At 41.3% G+C, this 17,111-nt stretch overlaps 1 protein-coding gene across 2 annotated transcripts in view; it reads left to right on the top strand.

Annotated features, from left to right (window-relative positions):
• ift172 (intraflagellar transport 172) overlaps positions 1 to 17,111 on the top strand; it is a 180,867-nt gene that overhangs the window by 141,844 nt on the left and 21,912 nt on the right. For both annotated transcript variants that reach the window (XM_059981671.1, XM_059981669.1), the window contains 4 exons: positions 3,567 to 3,676; positions 7,413 to 7,476; positions 9,054 to 9,140; positions 15,551 to 15,667. In XM_059981671.1, coding sequence (XP_059837654.1) covers positions 3,567 to 3,676; positions 7,413 to 7,476; positions 9,054 to 9,140; positions 15,551 to 15,667 — 378 coding nt within the window. The remainder of the gene's footprint in view (positions 1 to 3,566; positions 3,677 to 7,412; positions 7,477 to 9,053; positions 9,141 to 15,550; positions 15,668 to 17,111) is intronic.

The following is a 17,111-nucleotide window of genomic DNA, read 5'->3' as shown; positions in this document are numbered from 1 at the left end:
TACTTTAATTATTAAAAAGTGATTTTAGTTGTATTTAACTCCATTTAATTTTATAAAGAACCTTGACCATTTTAAATTCTAATTACTTTATTGATTTTAATAGTTTTGAATGGTTCTGAATGTCCTGGACATTTGGTAACAGCTTTGATAATTGGCAAAGCTTAGACATAAGCAGTGTTAGTCCGTGAGCCAGGACCCCAAATTTGGGCCACCGGTACCATCTGGAGTGGGGGGGGGGAATAATTCTTATAGTGATTTCTGGCAAGGTATACACCCCTAGTGCTAGAAAATATGTGATAGCATTGCTGTGGTGGTAGCTTTGCTCAGATGATGAACCTCCCAGAGAAGAATCCTTCTGTGTATGAGGCCTTCAAAACAGGCCAATTGTCAGTGCAGCTGTCAAATAACAACCCCTTTGGGCAGATCCCTGTGGAAGCCACATTGAACAAAGACATACAGACTCCTGGAGGCACATCATGGTTCAGCCTGAATGCTGGAGCTATTAAGCGTGCACCGCACCGCAGTGCATTCCTGGGACAGGTTAGGGAGATGGTGCAAGGCAACAAACCAGAGCTTTGTCATGCAGAGCTATAGCGGCCAAGAATCCAGGAAGATGAGGAAGCAGTTTCAGCAGTGGTTAGCCTCATACATGAATGGGTCAACCCATTTGCAGAGAAGCGGGACCTCATTAGCATCTCTACGGCAAAGGCAGCCCCCAAGGACATTGCCTCTGACCTGATGAAAGCATATGAGATTGGTGAGCAACCTTCAAGGATGAGAGACCAGAGGAAGACCCACCAGCAAAGAAATTGCATGACCCAATGAAAATCAACAAGCTGAGAATATTCAGTGATATGTGTAAGAAGAGAGAAGTGAAATCAAATGGGAGGGCGATCATCTTGAAAGCAGGCAGGCCTTTGGACACATCATAGGCGCAGTCTATGTATGGAGGATATCCTTTCTCATCTCCCTGGACCATTGCCCTGGGCCCTGTCCACACCAGAAGGATTGCTGAGAAAGACAAAGCTACTTTAGCCACAACCTTGCAGAAAAATGTAGCAGTAGAAGAGCAACTCCCAGGAAACTCTGCTACAGTGGTTAATAGAATGAACTTGGTCCAAAGAGTGAAAGGTGATCAAGTTAGTTTCAGAGACGTTGCCACAACAATTATGGGTATGGCTCTGAGGGAAAGCAGTCAGAGTAGCAAAATAGATGTTGTGTTTGACACATACGAGGAGAACTCTATGAAGAATAGTGAAAGATCTCTATGGGGTGAAGAGACTGGTCACAAGTTGCAATGTATCACAGGCACACAGATGATGATGCAGTGGAGGAGCTTCCTGACCAAAGTCGGTAACAAAAATAGTCTCATTAGCTTCATAGACCATGAATGGAGGAAGGCGGAGAACAGAGCAAAGCTACAGGAGAAGATTTTGTATGCAACTGTGAATGACAAATGTTACAGAATCACATCTCAAGATAGTGAGGAGGTGTCAGCTCTTCAGTGTCAACAACAAGAAGTGGTGGCCACCTACTTCTCCATGCTGCCCATGGCACAAGAGAGGGATACCAATCTGTAGGGATCTGCTCAGAAGATACAGATGTCTTTATCATGTCTTTAGCTTTTCGTGACAAGATTGAGGCCCCATTGTTTCAGAAGTGTGGCACTAGAACCTGTATAAGGCTTGTAGACATCAGGAAGGTTGCTGCCACTGTTGGCATAGAGGTTTGTAGGGCTCTCATCAGGTTGCATGCATATATAGGATGTGACACTGTAAGCACTTTTGCAGGCAAAGTGCCCTAAAACTTCTGACAAGCAACAGGGAAACTCAGGACACATCCTTAGAGTTGGGTCAGGAATGGGGCCTCTCCCCAGAACTGATGGACAAACTGGAGGCATTTACACGTCTCCTGTATGCCCCAAAAGCATTGACCACCAAAGTCAATGAGCTCAGGTATCACCTTTTCTGTGCCAAAAAAGGTGAAATCAAAAGTCATCAACTCCCACCATGCAAGGACTGCTTAACAAAGCATGCACAGCGAGCCAGCTACCAGGCTGGTATATGGAGAAACTGTTTGGAGAAGGACCCACAAGTACCAAGCCCTGTTGGCAGAGGATGGAAGATGGAGAGAGAAGGGGAAGTGGTGCACTGGATGGAAGGCCGGCCAGCACCCGATACCATCTACTGGCCTATAACTGTCCAAAACAATGTTCACTCCAGATGTATGTGTGTTGCTAATGGTCTCAGGTGTGTGTGCAGGCCTCCGTTAGTCTCAATAGACCATGGATTTACGCCTTAGAAAGCAAGGTTTTAAAAAAAATTTTAATAGAAGATCGGCAGTTGCCCAAGCTGCAAGTCTCCCCTCTCCATGCCACCGATGTTGTCCAAGGGGAGGGCATTAGGACCCATACAGCTTGGCACCGGTGCCATCGCAGAACAATGTGTGGTTAAGTGCCTTGCTCAAGGACACACATGCAGCCTCAGCCAAGGATCGAACTAGCAACCTTCAGATTACCAGACAAACGCCTTAACCACTTGGCCACGCGCTAACTGGTCTCAGGTGTACTGACATGTGTAGACTGGCAGACTGTGAGAAACAGGCTTCCACTTCAGAGAGTGTGGAAAGTTCAGATGAAGATGTTGAATTATTATGATTATTAATAGGTTATGAAAGTATGGAAAGCAGTCTTTGATTAAATATATTCATTTTACTACCAAATAGGGTCTAGATTTTAGCCATGTGGAACCCCACATTTGCATTATTGTACTGTAATTCTATATGCTATGACAAAAGCTTAAGATTGTTTTGATTTGACACAACAATATGGAAAATATCATGACATTGATAAAACTCCAGAAATCTCTCTAAATGAGGTGTTTTACCTGGGGGGCGGGGGTAACATTTTCTGCTGTACTGATGTTAATATGGAATATATACAGAAAGTGATTACTTATTTGAAGTAATAAAGCTACCACTGGTGCAATGCTATCACATACTTTCTAACTCTAGAGATGTACACCTTGCCAAAAATCACTATGAGCATTATTCCCTTCAGATGGTACTGACCAATTGTGGTGAACTACATATACCTGTCTGGACAGACCCGCGCCCCCCACCCCCCCACTGACTGCTCCTGTGGCTCCTCCCACTGACCGTGGCTCCTCCCACAGACCCCGGTATAAAGGCGATTGAGGCCTGAGTCCTGCCTCTCAGTCTCCGGGATGTAGTGTTGTGGTCAATTGCTGCTTGTTCTTTCTTCCAGTCAATAAAAGCCTATATCTCGCCTAACGTCTCAGAGAGTTATTGATGGTGTATCGCCAACCCTTCTGGCTCACGGACTATATCATACTGTGCAATTTCTTGCATTATACTTGTAATTCCAAGCGTTTTATGAGTTTCCAGAATGGCAGAGAATTCCTTCAATCCCTGTGCCAGTAATATAGTTGATTCAACTTAAGTGTGAAGTCTGCACTCTACCCTTTGGTTTTATTGTGTTATGTTGACTAACCAAAAATAGATTTATGGCAAACCTGGTCTAGATTATTATCATCATTATTTCCCAGGCAGCTGAATTATACCTCAATGTGGATCTCATAAAAGAAGCCATAGACTGCTTCATAGGAGGGGAAGAATGGAACAAAGCCAAGCGTGTGGCAAAGGAACTTGATCCAAGGTAAAAGTTGCTTTTGTTTGGCACAGTGTGTATTCCAGCATGATTGAAAGACAAGAGAATCATGGTATATATGTAACAAACAGGTCATTGTTTCTGTGCCAGTAGTCAATAAAGAGCCACTCAACCTTTGAGTAACACACATAAAATAGCAGACGATCTCAACAAGTCAGGCAGTATCTATGGAGGGAACAAATCTTCATCATGACTGGAAAGAAAGGGGGCAGAAGCTAGAATAAGAAGGTGTGGGATGGAAGGGGAAAGAGAGCAAGCTGGCAGATGAGGGGTGAGACCAGGCATGGGGAGAGGAAAGTGGGTAGTGAAGTGCAGGAGCAGGTGGTGCGCTTGTCATGCTTGCAAGATTAAGTGCTAGGTGGGAGATCAATGGGGAGGGATGAGTGGACGAGGAAGTCATGTAGAGTGCAATCCCTATGGAAAGAGAAGAGGGGTGGGAGAAGGGAAAATATGTGCTTAGTGGTAGAATCCTGTTGCAGATGGTGGAAGTTACAGAGAATGTGCTGGGTATGGAGGATCATGGGGTGAGAGGTGAGGACAAGAGGAACCCAATCCCTATTGTGGCGGCAGGAAGATGGGATGAGGGCAAAAGTACAGAAAATGGAGGAGGTGTGAGTAAGGGCAGTATTGATGGTCTGAAACAAGAAATGGTATCCTTTGAAAGAGAAGGACATCTCGGATTGCTCAAGATTTCCAGCATCTTAAGATGTTTATGATTTGCTGCACTTGGTCTGCAGCCCCGAAGGTCACAGCTCTCCGTGCAAGTACATTTTCAATGTAGTGAGGGTTCCTGCCTTGTAAGTAGTGAGCTCTAAACCCCAGCTATTCATTGAATGAAAAAGATGTTTTTCATCTCTAGTTCTTCTACCAATTACTTTAAATTGATACCTGTTTTTGTCATCACTGCTAAAGACAAAAATACTCTCTCTAGGCTTCTCATAGTTTATACACCTCTCCTCAGCCTTTTCTGTTATACTGTGTAATCTTTACCATTTATGAAAATGTTGAAATCCCAGCAACATCCAAGAAACCAACATTCCACCCAATCAGATATACTCTCTCCAGGCAAATCCCATCTTTCCAGAACTGTACTCAAGTGGTGATCCAGCTACTGCTTTATTTATTTATATTATAACTGTCTGGCTCTTGAATTCTGTACATTGAATAAAAAATCTGCTATGCCTTTTAGGCAAGTGTTCCAACATCCTGCATCTCTCTCAATACTTTCTGTTTTATTCTGTATTCCAATGTTTGTCCCATTTAATATTTCACATTTAATTTGATTTACTCTTTTATACTTAAGGCATCTAAAATGACATAGTGGAAGCTTTATAATATTAAAATCATCGAGGATTTAGAATAAAGAGACTGGAAAATTATTAAGATTTTTAGAGGACATTTGATATAAAAGTAAAAGATTGAGATGCTAATCTCATCAAGAGATTCAGTTGTCATGAAATCAAGTTTTGCCCAGGTCTTTTTTTCATTTGACTTTGAATAAAAAGTCCTCCTCTAGGAAAGCAAAATTTAGTTCAGACATTTGAGATTAGAAATAGGAGTGCATCCCCTAGTATTTTAATCCATGGCTGTACCAATTAAAAAAGAATTAAGAATTTGGGGAAGCATGTATGACATGCCATATGTACCAGCCCTCTTAAACAGCTGCTGTCATACTGATCTCTGCATTCTTGCTGTCTGACTAATTCTCCCACATATTGGACTTGGCTCTTTGTTTCCATAAGCCAGACTTACCTCTTCACTCCTGGTGTTGGACTAGCTGCCGAATGCACAGACTGCCTTCTGGACTCCTGCTGCCTTATCATACCTTACACGCTTTCAGAATGAGCTCCATTCCTGTGTTTGGACTGCATCTTGATATCTGATGTTGATTTTGAAAACTAACTGAACTAATCTTCTCTGGTGATATCTGTGAATTGCAAGCACGCATGGGCATGGCTATCGAGCTTTGTTTGGGAAGCCTTTGAAATCCGGATATACATTGTACTGTTTACAAAATCAACAGTTCCCTCCCACATGGGCTTGGAACAGCTTGTGAAAAGCTGCTGGGGGTATTGCATTGGTGCTACTTCCTACACCCGTCAATTTCATCCACTTTGCCTCCAACTTCCACCCGGCCCTCAAATTCACCTGGTCCATTTCTGACATCTCCCTTCCCTTTCTTGATCTCACTGTCTCTATCTCTGGAGACAGCTTATCTACTGATGTCTATTACAAACATACGGACTCTCACAGCTACCTGAACTATACCTCATCCCACCCTGTTACTTGTAAGAACATCATTTCCTTCTCTGAGTTCCACTACGTCTGCTGTTAGGATGAGGCTTTTCATTCTAGAACAAAGGAAATATTCTTTTTCAAAGAAAGGGGCTTCCCTTCCTCCACTATCAATGCTGCCCTCTACCGCATCTCTTTCATTTCATGCACATCTGTTCTTACCCAATCCTTTGGCCACCCTACCAGGGATAGGGTTCTTTTTCTCCTCACCTACCACCTCACCAGCCTCTGCGTCCAGCACATGATTCTCCAAAATTTCCACCACCTCCCAACAGGATCCCACCACCAAACATATCTTTCCCTCCCCATCATTTTCTGCTTTCGGCAGGAATCGCTCCCTATGCGACTCCCTTGTCCACTCATCCCTCCCCACTGAACTCCCTCCTGGCACTTATCCTTGGAAGTGGAACAAGTGCTACACCTGCCCCCAAACTTTCTCCCTCATTACCATTCAGGGCCCTAAGCAGTCCATCCAGGTGAGTGACTCTTCACCTGTGAGTCTTTTGGGTCAGTTACTGTGTCCACTGCTCCAGATGTGACCTCCATATATTAGTGAGATCCGACGTAGATTGGGAAACCGCTTCACTGAGCGTCTGTACTCCATCTGCCAGAACAAGCAGCATCTCCCAGTAGGCACTCATTTTAATTCCACTTCCCATTCCCATTACACTATGTCCATCCCTGGCTTCCTCCACTGTCATGATGAGGCCACACTTACACTGGTGGACAACTCCTCTTTTACCGCTTGGATTACTTCCAACCTGATGGCATGAACATCGATTTCTCAAACTTCCAGTAATGCCTCCCATCCCCCCTTCCCTTCACTGTTTCCTATCCTCTTTTCTCTCCCTCACCTTTCTCCTTGCCCACCCATCTGGTGCTCCTCCCTCTATTTTTCTTTCTTCTATGGCCTTTTGTCTCTTTCACCAATCAACTTTCCTCCTTCTTTGGCGTCTTCTTCCCAACTCCCAAAAAAAACCGCAAAAAAACCCCCTCCCAGACCCACAAGACAAAATAACAATTCCCCATTGGTTAACAAATGAATACAATACCGTTATCAGCAATTCTAAAGCTAAACAACTGCAAGAGAAGGCACTTATCATATCAAAGAAGCATTCCTACTCTTAACAAAACAAAGAAGCCATTTTGATTAACATATGCAGAACATTGTACAATAGTTTTTCAACTGCATTCCCATGTTAATCTCTTTCTGGAAATAGCAACATGGGACTTTGTTCTGGACAATTGTCCCCCTCAACCACATCACCAAACCTGTACTTGTTTCATTTCATTTATGAAGCTACTGTGTGCATTATTGCATTTCCACAGAACAAGCAATTATAATGTTCTTTCATTGGCAATGAAGCATAGGAGTTTGATAGGTGCTGGTTAAATGTTTTCATCCAATTTTCTTAATTATTTTCTCCAGATTTGAAGACTATGTAGATCAACGCTACAAAGAACATTTGAAAAATCAAGGCAAAGTGGATTCAGTGAGAATTTGATTTTGTACTGAACTAAAATGCCATTATATGTAACCAATTGGTCTCAAAATGATTTGAAGCAAATGATAACGTAGCAAAAGATAAACAATACTTTACAGTGCAGGCAACCCAGGTTCAATTCCTGCCGCTGCCTATAAGGAGTTTGTACAATCTCCCTGTGAATACGTGGGTTTCCTCCATGGCTTTAGTTTCCTCCCACAGTACAAAGACATACTGGTTGGTAGGTTAATTGGTCATTATAAATTGTCCTGTGATTAGCCTGGGATTAAATTGGCAGCAATGTATTTGAATGTGAGCTGTAAAGACTGGTCAGTAAAGTGGCAAATGGAATGCAGTTCAAAGAAATAAGTGTCAATGCATTCAGTAAGGTGCATCAAGGCAAGGGAATAGGCAATAAATGAGAGGATATTTAAGATGTTGATAACAGCTGGAGGACAGTGTACAATTCAGATCAGCAAAATACAGGGCAGACTCAATTGCATTGGAGAGGAGAGGTGCAGAGAAGATTTATGGGGACATTACCAGGAAAGGGAATTATGGCTATGAGGAAAGACTGAAAAGGCTGGAACTGTCTGCTTTGGACAAGGGAGGCAGAGGGGTGACTTTATTAAGTTATAAAAAATTCAGAGGGAATGAGACAAACAAGAATATTACCTTTAGCAGAGGACTCAAAAACCAGGGGCATACGTTTCAAGGAACTGGTTGGATTGAAGGTGAGATGAGCAAAGATCTTTGCAGCCACCTGGCATTCGGGGTACAAAAGGGTAATTGAGGCAAAAACCTTTAATACTACTTGGAAATGTACTTGAGAAGTCATGGAAGGTGAGATTTGGCTAGGTAGTTCTTTCTCAACTAGCACAAAGATGATATGCTAAATGACCACTGTGCATCAGACTTTTATGTAATCTTATGCAAGATTATAATTTTACTTTGTAATCTCTTTGCTGTGAATCTGATTTTACAAAACTGTTATCCCAGAAAGAAACCGCACCTTCTATGAATAATATTTAACATTACTAAAATGCTGAAATTGATGTTATTTTTTAAGAAAATGTTCATGCTGTTGCATGACCAGTAGGTAAATCTCGCTGTGGGTTTGTTGCTTTCTGACAAGGTGTATATCCTGGAAATCTTCTTTTGGGTCTCTGCCCATTTTTCACTACACCTAATGAAAACACTGTGGCAAAGTGCATAGGTAACAGCAGACAAGAGTCAGGCATTCAGAAGGCATTAAACTTTCAGTGGCTTTCTTGATTATGGTGCTCCTGTCAAGGAACCAAATAATTGAACTGCTTTGCCAGATTTAAAATTTGGTCTGCACTGTAAAAGTTACATTACTGAAGCTATGTTAATTTTAATTCCTGAATAGAGCCATAGAGTGAACTAATTTTACTGCTACTTAAAGATGGATCTTTTATTCAAGGTGGTTCTGGGTTTTAAGCCTTTTGAAAATTCCGTTTGAAGAGAGCAATTGGCTTCATAAGTGAGATTAAGTCTGGTAAATTTACAATTGTCTCTTCCAGCTTTGGTAGTACATTCATATAAGTCATGCATTTTTTCCCCAGCTGGTTGGAGTGGATGTGATAGCAGCACTCGATATGTATGTTGAACGAGGACAATGGGAAAAATGCATAGAAACTGCCAATAAGCAGGTGAAGAAGAACTATTTAAATTGGTTATATTTTAATACTAAAATGCCACTTTAACAGGGCTGAAGCCTCAGCTTTCGAGTATTATGGATACAAGTGTCAATACAGGATTTAAACATGCAGGCTTCAAGTAACCTGAAAAGTTTTCAGCATTTTCCTGCGTAAATATCAACAGCTTAAAGATTTTTGTGTGTATGTGCAATTTGTGAAGCTGCAGTCTGTTATTTGCCAATAACATAGTAATCATAGTATTGGCCACAATTTCACACTTATTTAAATTATGTTATTCTTCTATTTTAAATAACTTTTAAGTATTTTAAAAATGATTTTCTTAACTAGACAACCAGGTGACCCAATGGGGTACCCTTTGAGAGAAAGGCAGTGCAGTCTGATGTGATGTGCTTTGGAAATTAACGAAGAAAAACTCAGTTTATTAAAGAAGAAAGATACATAGCAAGACAAATATAGCTCCTCTATGTTTAACAAAGGACACTTTTGATGACAACATTTCTGGTTGATCTGCCACCCTTCAAGAATACTCAAACATTTTCATTTCTTTTTCCCCGGCTTAAAGTCAATGCAGCTGACTCTCTGCTGGAATACTGGTTTCTCCAAATAAATCAACACATTTCCCATGGTTTGGCCTTGCGCCTTATGTATAGTCATAGCAAAGCGTGACTGTATCTGGATCTGGCTCTGCTGAAGAGGGATATCTTCCCCTTCTGATAAATTGAGAGTAATTCTTGGGATCAAGACAATTTCATTTTTGAATGAACCAATGTTTATCTTTGCTACAATGAGATTGTCGTGCAGATTGTCGTCCACCATCATTCACATTCCATTGCAAAGCCTTGGTGCATCTAAGTTCTTCATTGAAATGTTGGGAGATCCCCTCTTCAATTCCAGTTTATGTGTTGGCAATCCGGGGAGTTCGATTGAGTCAAGGAGTTCTGTTGGAAAATGAGTGGTGTTAGCTCCTTCAGTTACAGCATTGAAGGAACAGTATTCTTTCATGATTCCAGGGAAACGTCTAATGCATGTGAAGTTTATTTTTCGCATCATTTCATTGAGAGGAACCAAGATAGAATTCCTCGAGAACAATTCTACAGGATTGTCGAATGTTGCGTAGTTGAAATCAGTGCATTCTTCCATAGTTTTTGCTGGCAGAATCATATCTTCAGGTAATTTGATTTCATTGTTTTCATTTTTCTCTAACTTGTCTTCTCCAACATCCAATAAGAACGCAGAATATCGTCCTTCTCCCTCACTCATTTGCATGTTTCTCTTCAATTGAAACTTGATGAAGCTTCTCCATAGGTAGGACTTTTTTTATGCATGAATTCTGCACATCAGCATCATTTCCGCATTTCACAACTGCCAGAAGTGAACTGAAATCGCCACAGCAGATGGTTAAAATACCCCCAAAGGCCTCATTCTTGCTGCATACATCACAAAGAGTCCAGTCCACGGCTTCGAAGCTCTCCCTCCTAATCATGGGGCACTCATCAAAGACAATAAGCCTTGCATTTTGGTGTAAATTTACAGTATTGGTGTTTTTATCGATGTTACAAAGGGCATCTTCACTGGCTTTGAGGGGTATTTTGAATCTTAAGTGTGCTGTCCTACCACCAGGCATCAATGTTACTGCAATACCTGATGATGCTACAGCAATAGCAACACCCCCATCTCCCCTAACTTTAGCGAGAATCAAGTTGATGATAAATGTCTTGCCCGTTCCTCCTGGTACATCAATACAAATCATTGAAGAGAGATTCCTTTCCAAGCAGTCGCACACATATTCATGTACTTCTCTTTGCTTATTATTCAATAGGGGCTCCTTCTGTGAAACAAAATCCTGCTGTTCGTCTCTGTTGTATTGCAGTTCACGTAATACATGGACTTGACAGATGAGCATATTTCTACATTTAGATGACAATTGAACAGCTTCAATAGTTGGGCATTATAGGGGACCACCCATTCAGAAGTTATAGTTCGACTTTGTCATCCTACTTGATGACTTTCGAATCCTCCCATTTCCACAGACCCTCTTCTATACACAGGATATGAATCATCCCCACACCTTGTATGCTCAATAGATGGCTTCAGGTACCTCTTACTGCATGTTCCATTTTGCCAACACGATAATTTAGTTGTGCAATACGGACAATGTATTATGTGCTTCAATACCAATTCATGCAGCTCGGGATCTTCATTTGGGTCTGATATTTCCGCTTGCATGAACCTAGCATAATCTTGTGCCTTATCGAACCACAGCAGACAGTGCAAATGAGGCAGACCCCGCTTTTGGTATTCAACACTTACAAAGTAAGCGATATACCTACCAAAGAGACCATCTGTTCCAGTGAGGTACTTCATAAACAACTTTCCCTTCAAGTCAAACACTTCCGCGATTAAATCCAGCCAATCGTTTGGTTGCTGATGCGAAAAAAGCTGCTGTCAGATTTCAGGCCAGTTTGGATTGCATGTCATTGTAATGAACAATGAAGCATTGCCATACTGATATATATACATCATGCGGTCCATCATGTGGACATTGTTCCATCATGTATCTCAGTCCACCGACAAATGTTGAGGAGAGGATGATGCGTCTTCTGATGTTTCTGAAGTCGTCATTCAATGCATCAGTCAGGCCTCTGTATGTTGTTGATCTCAAGGCTGCTTGATTCATTCGGATGTAGCTCAGCCTCTTGCCTTCAATCTCAGCAGCCACATCGACCAAGTATTGTTGGAATAGACGTCCTCCTCTGAGAAGGTTATTAAACTCATTCTCACAGTTCATTATTTGATACATGTAACACTTACCCAAAAGGCTGGTATATATCTAGGGAAACGGAGTTCCAGCAACTCACCAACCCACCTCCCGTACGCGCAGGTGCTGTGAGAATCGAGTTTATGCCTCGCGCCCGCCAACAGTATCAAACCCACAACAAATACCGTTATGAAATACACTTTAAAGAGTTTACTAAAATTAAAAGAGTATTAGGCAATACAATATATATATATATATATATATATATATATGGAAAAAAACAAAAGGCACCAACTTATCAAAGTTCAGTCTGTTTAGTGCACTCGTTGGAGCTCAATCAACGAACCAATCAACCCATCCGACCGCCACGCTGTCGCACCTGGGACCACCCCGGTGGTCTTACGAGCAGTCCAGCACACGTCCACCTTCCTCGGCGTCTCCCCTCACACCAAAAAACCCGTGAAAACCCCTCCCCCAAGTTCCCAGCATCACAAGACACAGTAACATTCCCCATTGATTAACAAATGAATACAATTACCATATCAGCCATTCTAAAGCGAAACAACGGCGAGAGAAACACTTATCTGACAAAGAAGCATTCCTGCTCGTAACAAACCAAAGCCATTTTGAGTAACATACACAGGACATTGTACATACACATAATAACACATTGCCATCAGTTTCTTGTTGTTCGTCATTTGGAGTTGATGATGCTAGCCATCATCTCCAAGTGGAAAGAAAAGTACGTAGTGAAAGCTGTCATAAGAGCAATGGGACTCTGAAATTATTTGCAAATCACTTCCTCGTTCTTTCAGCACAATGTGCCGTGAATTTGCTTCAGGTTCGATGCTGTTCGGTATAAGACGACGACTTCATTGGCAATTTGTGCATTAAATCCTCTCTCATGTTCAAATGACGGTCTCTGGTCAGGATCAATGACAATGGATGCCTCTGGCATGCCTCAAATTTGTTCTTTTGCAAGTCAAAGGGATGCAATGTACGGGTTTTGTTGTCGTAGTAGATTTTCCAATGATTCAACAATCTCACGTTGAATTCTATCATTCTGGGGTATCCCCATTCTCATTTCTATGCTGCCTTGAGGATCCATGAAGTAAATTTGAAGGAATCAGGCTTGCTGGTTGGGGTCTGGCATTAGATGTCCAATGTAATGATGGATTTGGCCTTGAATGATCACAGAAGGATTCCATCCTTTCCTAGTTGGAAGGACTTCTTTGGCACCAAATGATGTCATTTGGAAGAGGCAATTGTATTGTCTGATGTTCTTCCTGAACTCATTTGCAATAGTTTCATCATTGCTGTATAAATTGAGGAGTTCATTGGGTAGAGGCTGCAAATTACCTATCCTGACCTTTCCCTTCATACAGCAGAAATTTGCAGTTTCTCCAGTGAATAGGAAGGCACAACAGTGAGGGCATACTCTGGTCATCGTACCAGCATCAGCAGAAATGTTATGCCATGGGAGTTGTGCATTTTGCCTTACTCTTTCTCTGTGGAGGTATTGTCATCGAAAGCAGCCATTGTCATCTTCAGCAACTCTCGCAATAATTACTCTTTGCTGCATATTCTCGAGATGATCTTTCCTTTTCTCCTCTGTCTCTTGCTCTGTCCTTCTCTGCCTGTTTTTGTCATTCTGGAGACGTGCAGCCCTTTCATCCTGTGTCTCTTCATCTCTTCTACCATTTGTTCTTTCTGTCTGATCCTGGAGTCGTGTGGCCCTGGCCTCATCCGATTCTTGTTCTCTCCCTCTCCTTGCTGCTTTCCAACGACATTTGGCCATAATGTCCCCCTTCTCTTTCCATGCAGCATAATTAGGCTGTCCATATTTTTTTACCCTAATGCTGGATGGAAGATGTGAAGCAGTAACACCAAAGCCTCCAGGATGCTGATTTTTCTTGATGACGTAGTTGGCGATCTCCTAAATGGACATGATAGCCCTGTTCTTTTGCTGTGGTTGGTGTTGCTGCTGTGAGCATCGTGAGGCGCTGCTGAGGCTGGCTGTGCGCATGCATCGTTGTGTCGTGTCGCGGAAACCATTAAAGCTGGAATTGGCTCAGGTTGTGGAAAGCGGGTCCTGTTGATTGACAAGTGAGCAATTTTATACAAATATATAACCCTGAACTTTGCATACATTCTGTAAGTTAGCACATATTAAGTCAATTTAGTCAAAAAAAGTGCCGCTGTAATGCACCATTTGGGCTAATTGGAGGTGACAAACAGACAGCCATAGCTTGAGAATTTTAGTAGTATATAGATTTTCTGGGCTGTTTGTACAGTGCTAAATTGTCTCCATGTAAATAACCTTTAATATGAAGAGATTGTAAGGTAGCTTGCTGCTTAATGTTTCTTGTGAAATTTAATAATTTTAATTTCTACGATATGTTGGATGTTGAATGGAAAATACAGTGCACTATCATGGAAAGTGTAATTAATTTTTGAGCTTGAAGGATAATTTAAAATGTAAGCAATGTATAATTTGTATCATCATCATGCACAATGAAAAAATTCTACTTGTGACAATCTTTGTGATTTTACTTGTGTCATGCGTTTTTGAAATGATTTTCTTCCTTTCAGTAAGGTGGTAACAATGCAGTTAGCTGTTAATTGAACTATGAAATACCTGATAAACCACTCATTTGAAAGCAAAGTAAAGATAGCAACAAATAGTATGCAATAGTATAGGTATCTTTCAATCTGACTCTAGTTTTGGCATGATCTTTTCCACGTGAGATCAGTGTACAGGGAGACTCTTCGATCATTCAGACTGAAGAATCCAACCTGGAATTTATGTGCTGCAAAGTAGAATTGTAAAGCAGGTAACATAAATTAGAATTAAATGCTCATCAGGAAGGGAACCAAAGATTGGGAAATGAAATTGGGATTAAGGGAGAGGGTTAGAGGAGATGAAAACAATGAGAAAGAAAACCATTTTATGTACTCTCCTGTAAACTTCTGAGGGAATGAATCATTTGTAAGATTAATTGTTCAAGATTAGAGAAGTTATTAAGCAGTAGCTATTAGTTACTATTTCATTAAAAAAAACTTACTGCTAAATGTACCTGCCATAGATACAATATTTCAGCCATTTTAATTGTAGAACGAGAGGGAGAAGCAATAGTTATAGTATTAGCAAGGCCTGTTAAAGTAAGCCTTGTGGAATCAGACCAAGCCTTCTGAGACTGCAGAATTAACGACGTGCATGCACAGCCCAGAAGCCTTTAGATCCTATCTGTTGTAATACTGAATGCAAATAGGATCACTATTATTTTAACTTGAGCCACCTTAAAATACTTCTATTAAGTGTGAATGTGATAAACTTGAAAATTATAACAACAGTTTAAAGTTGCTTCTCAGGAAACCACTGTTCGTACTTGCATTAGGACAAAGTGGGAATGAGTGATTAGAGTGGCAGATGTTCAAGATATAAATACGGAGCTGGGCCATTTGCATCATGACTTGTTTCTGTGATATAAATTCTTGCAATTCTTTACATAATCAGAAACCAAAGAGTGAAATCCAGCAAATATATATTGAATATACTAATAAAGGGTCTAATTTTTGCTTATTGAGTTTTCAGCATTGATAATATATTCTAAAACTTGTATAATTGAACTGTGTGTTTCAGAACTATAAAATTCTTCACAAATATGTAGCTTTGTATGTTACACATCTTATCAAAGAAGGTCTTTCGGAAAAGGCATTAAGTCTGTACGTTCAACATGGTGTTCCTGCTAATACACAGGTAAGTGAAATTAATGAGTAAATTTCCCTAATAGTTCTGAGATGTTTTAGTGAAGTATTAGTTCTCGGAGAATGATATATGGTGCTAATAGCTTGCAGGTTGAACTGACATATTTAGATACTTAAGATACCACAAACATTTTAAGGTCATACTTTCAAACCTACTCTTTTCCATAGATGCTGCCTGGCCTGCTGAGTTCCTCCAGCATTTTGTTTGTATTACTTTGATTTCCAGCATTTGTAGATTTTCTTTTGTGAGTGCCTTTTATGCTCACTTTGACCATCAAAACATGGAGGTATCTTCATACCACAGCCCCTTGCTACCATGTAATTTCAGTTCTGAGGCCAACATAAGCATCCTTCAGGAGAGTGAACCTATGGAAACCATCTGGTCCAGAGAGGGTACCTGGTCGAGTACTAAAAACCTGTGCTGGTCAACTGGCTGGAGTGTTTACTGATATCTTTAATCTTGTGCTTCGGCCGTCTGAGGTACCCACCTGCTTCAAGCAGGCTTCAGTTATACTGTGCCTAGGAAGAAGGTGGTAATCTGCCTCAATGACCTATCATCCAGTAGCACTTACATACACTGTGATGACGTGCACAATAGGTCAACAGAGGATGCCATTTCATTGGCTCTTTAGTCAACCCTGGATTATCTGGACAGTGAAGATGCATATATCAGATGTTCTTTGTTGACTACAGTTCATTCATTACTATCATCCCCTCAAAACTAACCAACGGTCTCCAAGACCTAGGCCTTAATACCTCCTTGTGCAACTGGATCCTCAATTTCCTCACTTGCAGACCCCATTCAATTCGGATTGGCAACAAAATCTCCTCCATAATCACTCAGCACGGGAGCATCACAAAGTTGTGTGCTTAGCCCCTGCTATACTAGCTTTATTATTCCGATTGAGAGGCTAAGCACAGCTCAAATGCCATATTTAAGTTTGCTGACAACACCATTGTCATTGGCCAAATCAAAGATGGTAATGAATCAGCTTATAGGAGGGAGATTGAAAATCTGGCTGAGTGTTGCCCCAGCAACAACCTCTCACTCAATGTCAGCAGGACCCAGGAGCTAATTATTGATTACAGGAGGGAGAAACCAGAGGTCCATGAGCCACTCCTCATTTGGAGATCAGAGGTGGTGAGAGGTCAGCAACTTTAAATTCCTCAGTGTAATAATTTTAGGTGCTCTGTTCAGAGCCCAGCACATAAGTGCAATTACAAAGAAAGCATGGCTACATCTCTAGTTTCTTAGAAGCTTGCAAAGATTCGGCATGTCATGTAAAACTTTGACAAACTGGATTTGTGGTGGAGAGTATATTGACTGATTGCATCACAGCCTGGTATGCAAACACCATTGCCCTTGAACGGTAAAGCCTACGGAAAGTAGTGGCTATGACCCAGTCCATCATGGGTGAAGTCCTCCCAGCCGTTGC

This window comes from Hypanus sabinus, chromosome 10 (assembly GCF_030144855.1).
Source record: "Hypanus sabinus isolate sHypSab1 chromosome 10, sHypSab1.hap1, whole genome shotgun sequence".
In the NCBI taxonomy this organism is placed as follows: domain Eukaryota; kingdom Metazoa; phylum Chordata; class Chondrichthyes; order Myliobatiformes; family Dasyatidae; genus Hypanus; species Hypanus sabinus.
This window is presented reverse-complemented; position numbering and strand designations above follow the sequence as displayed.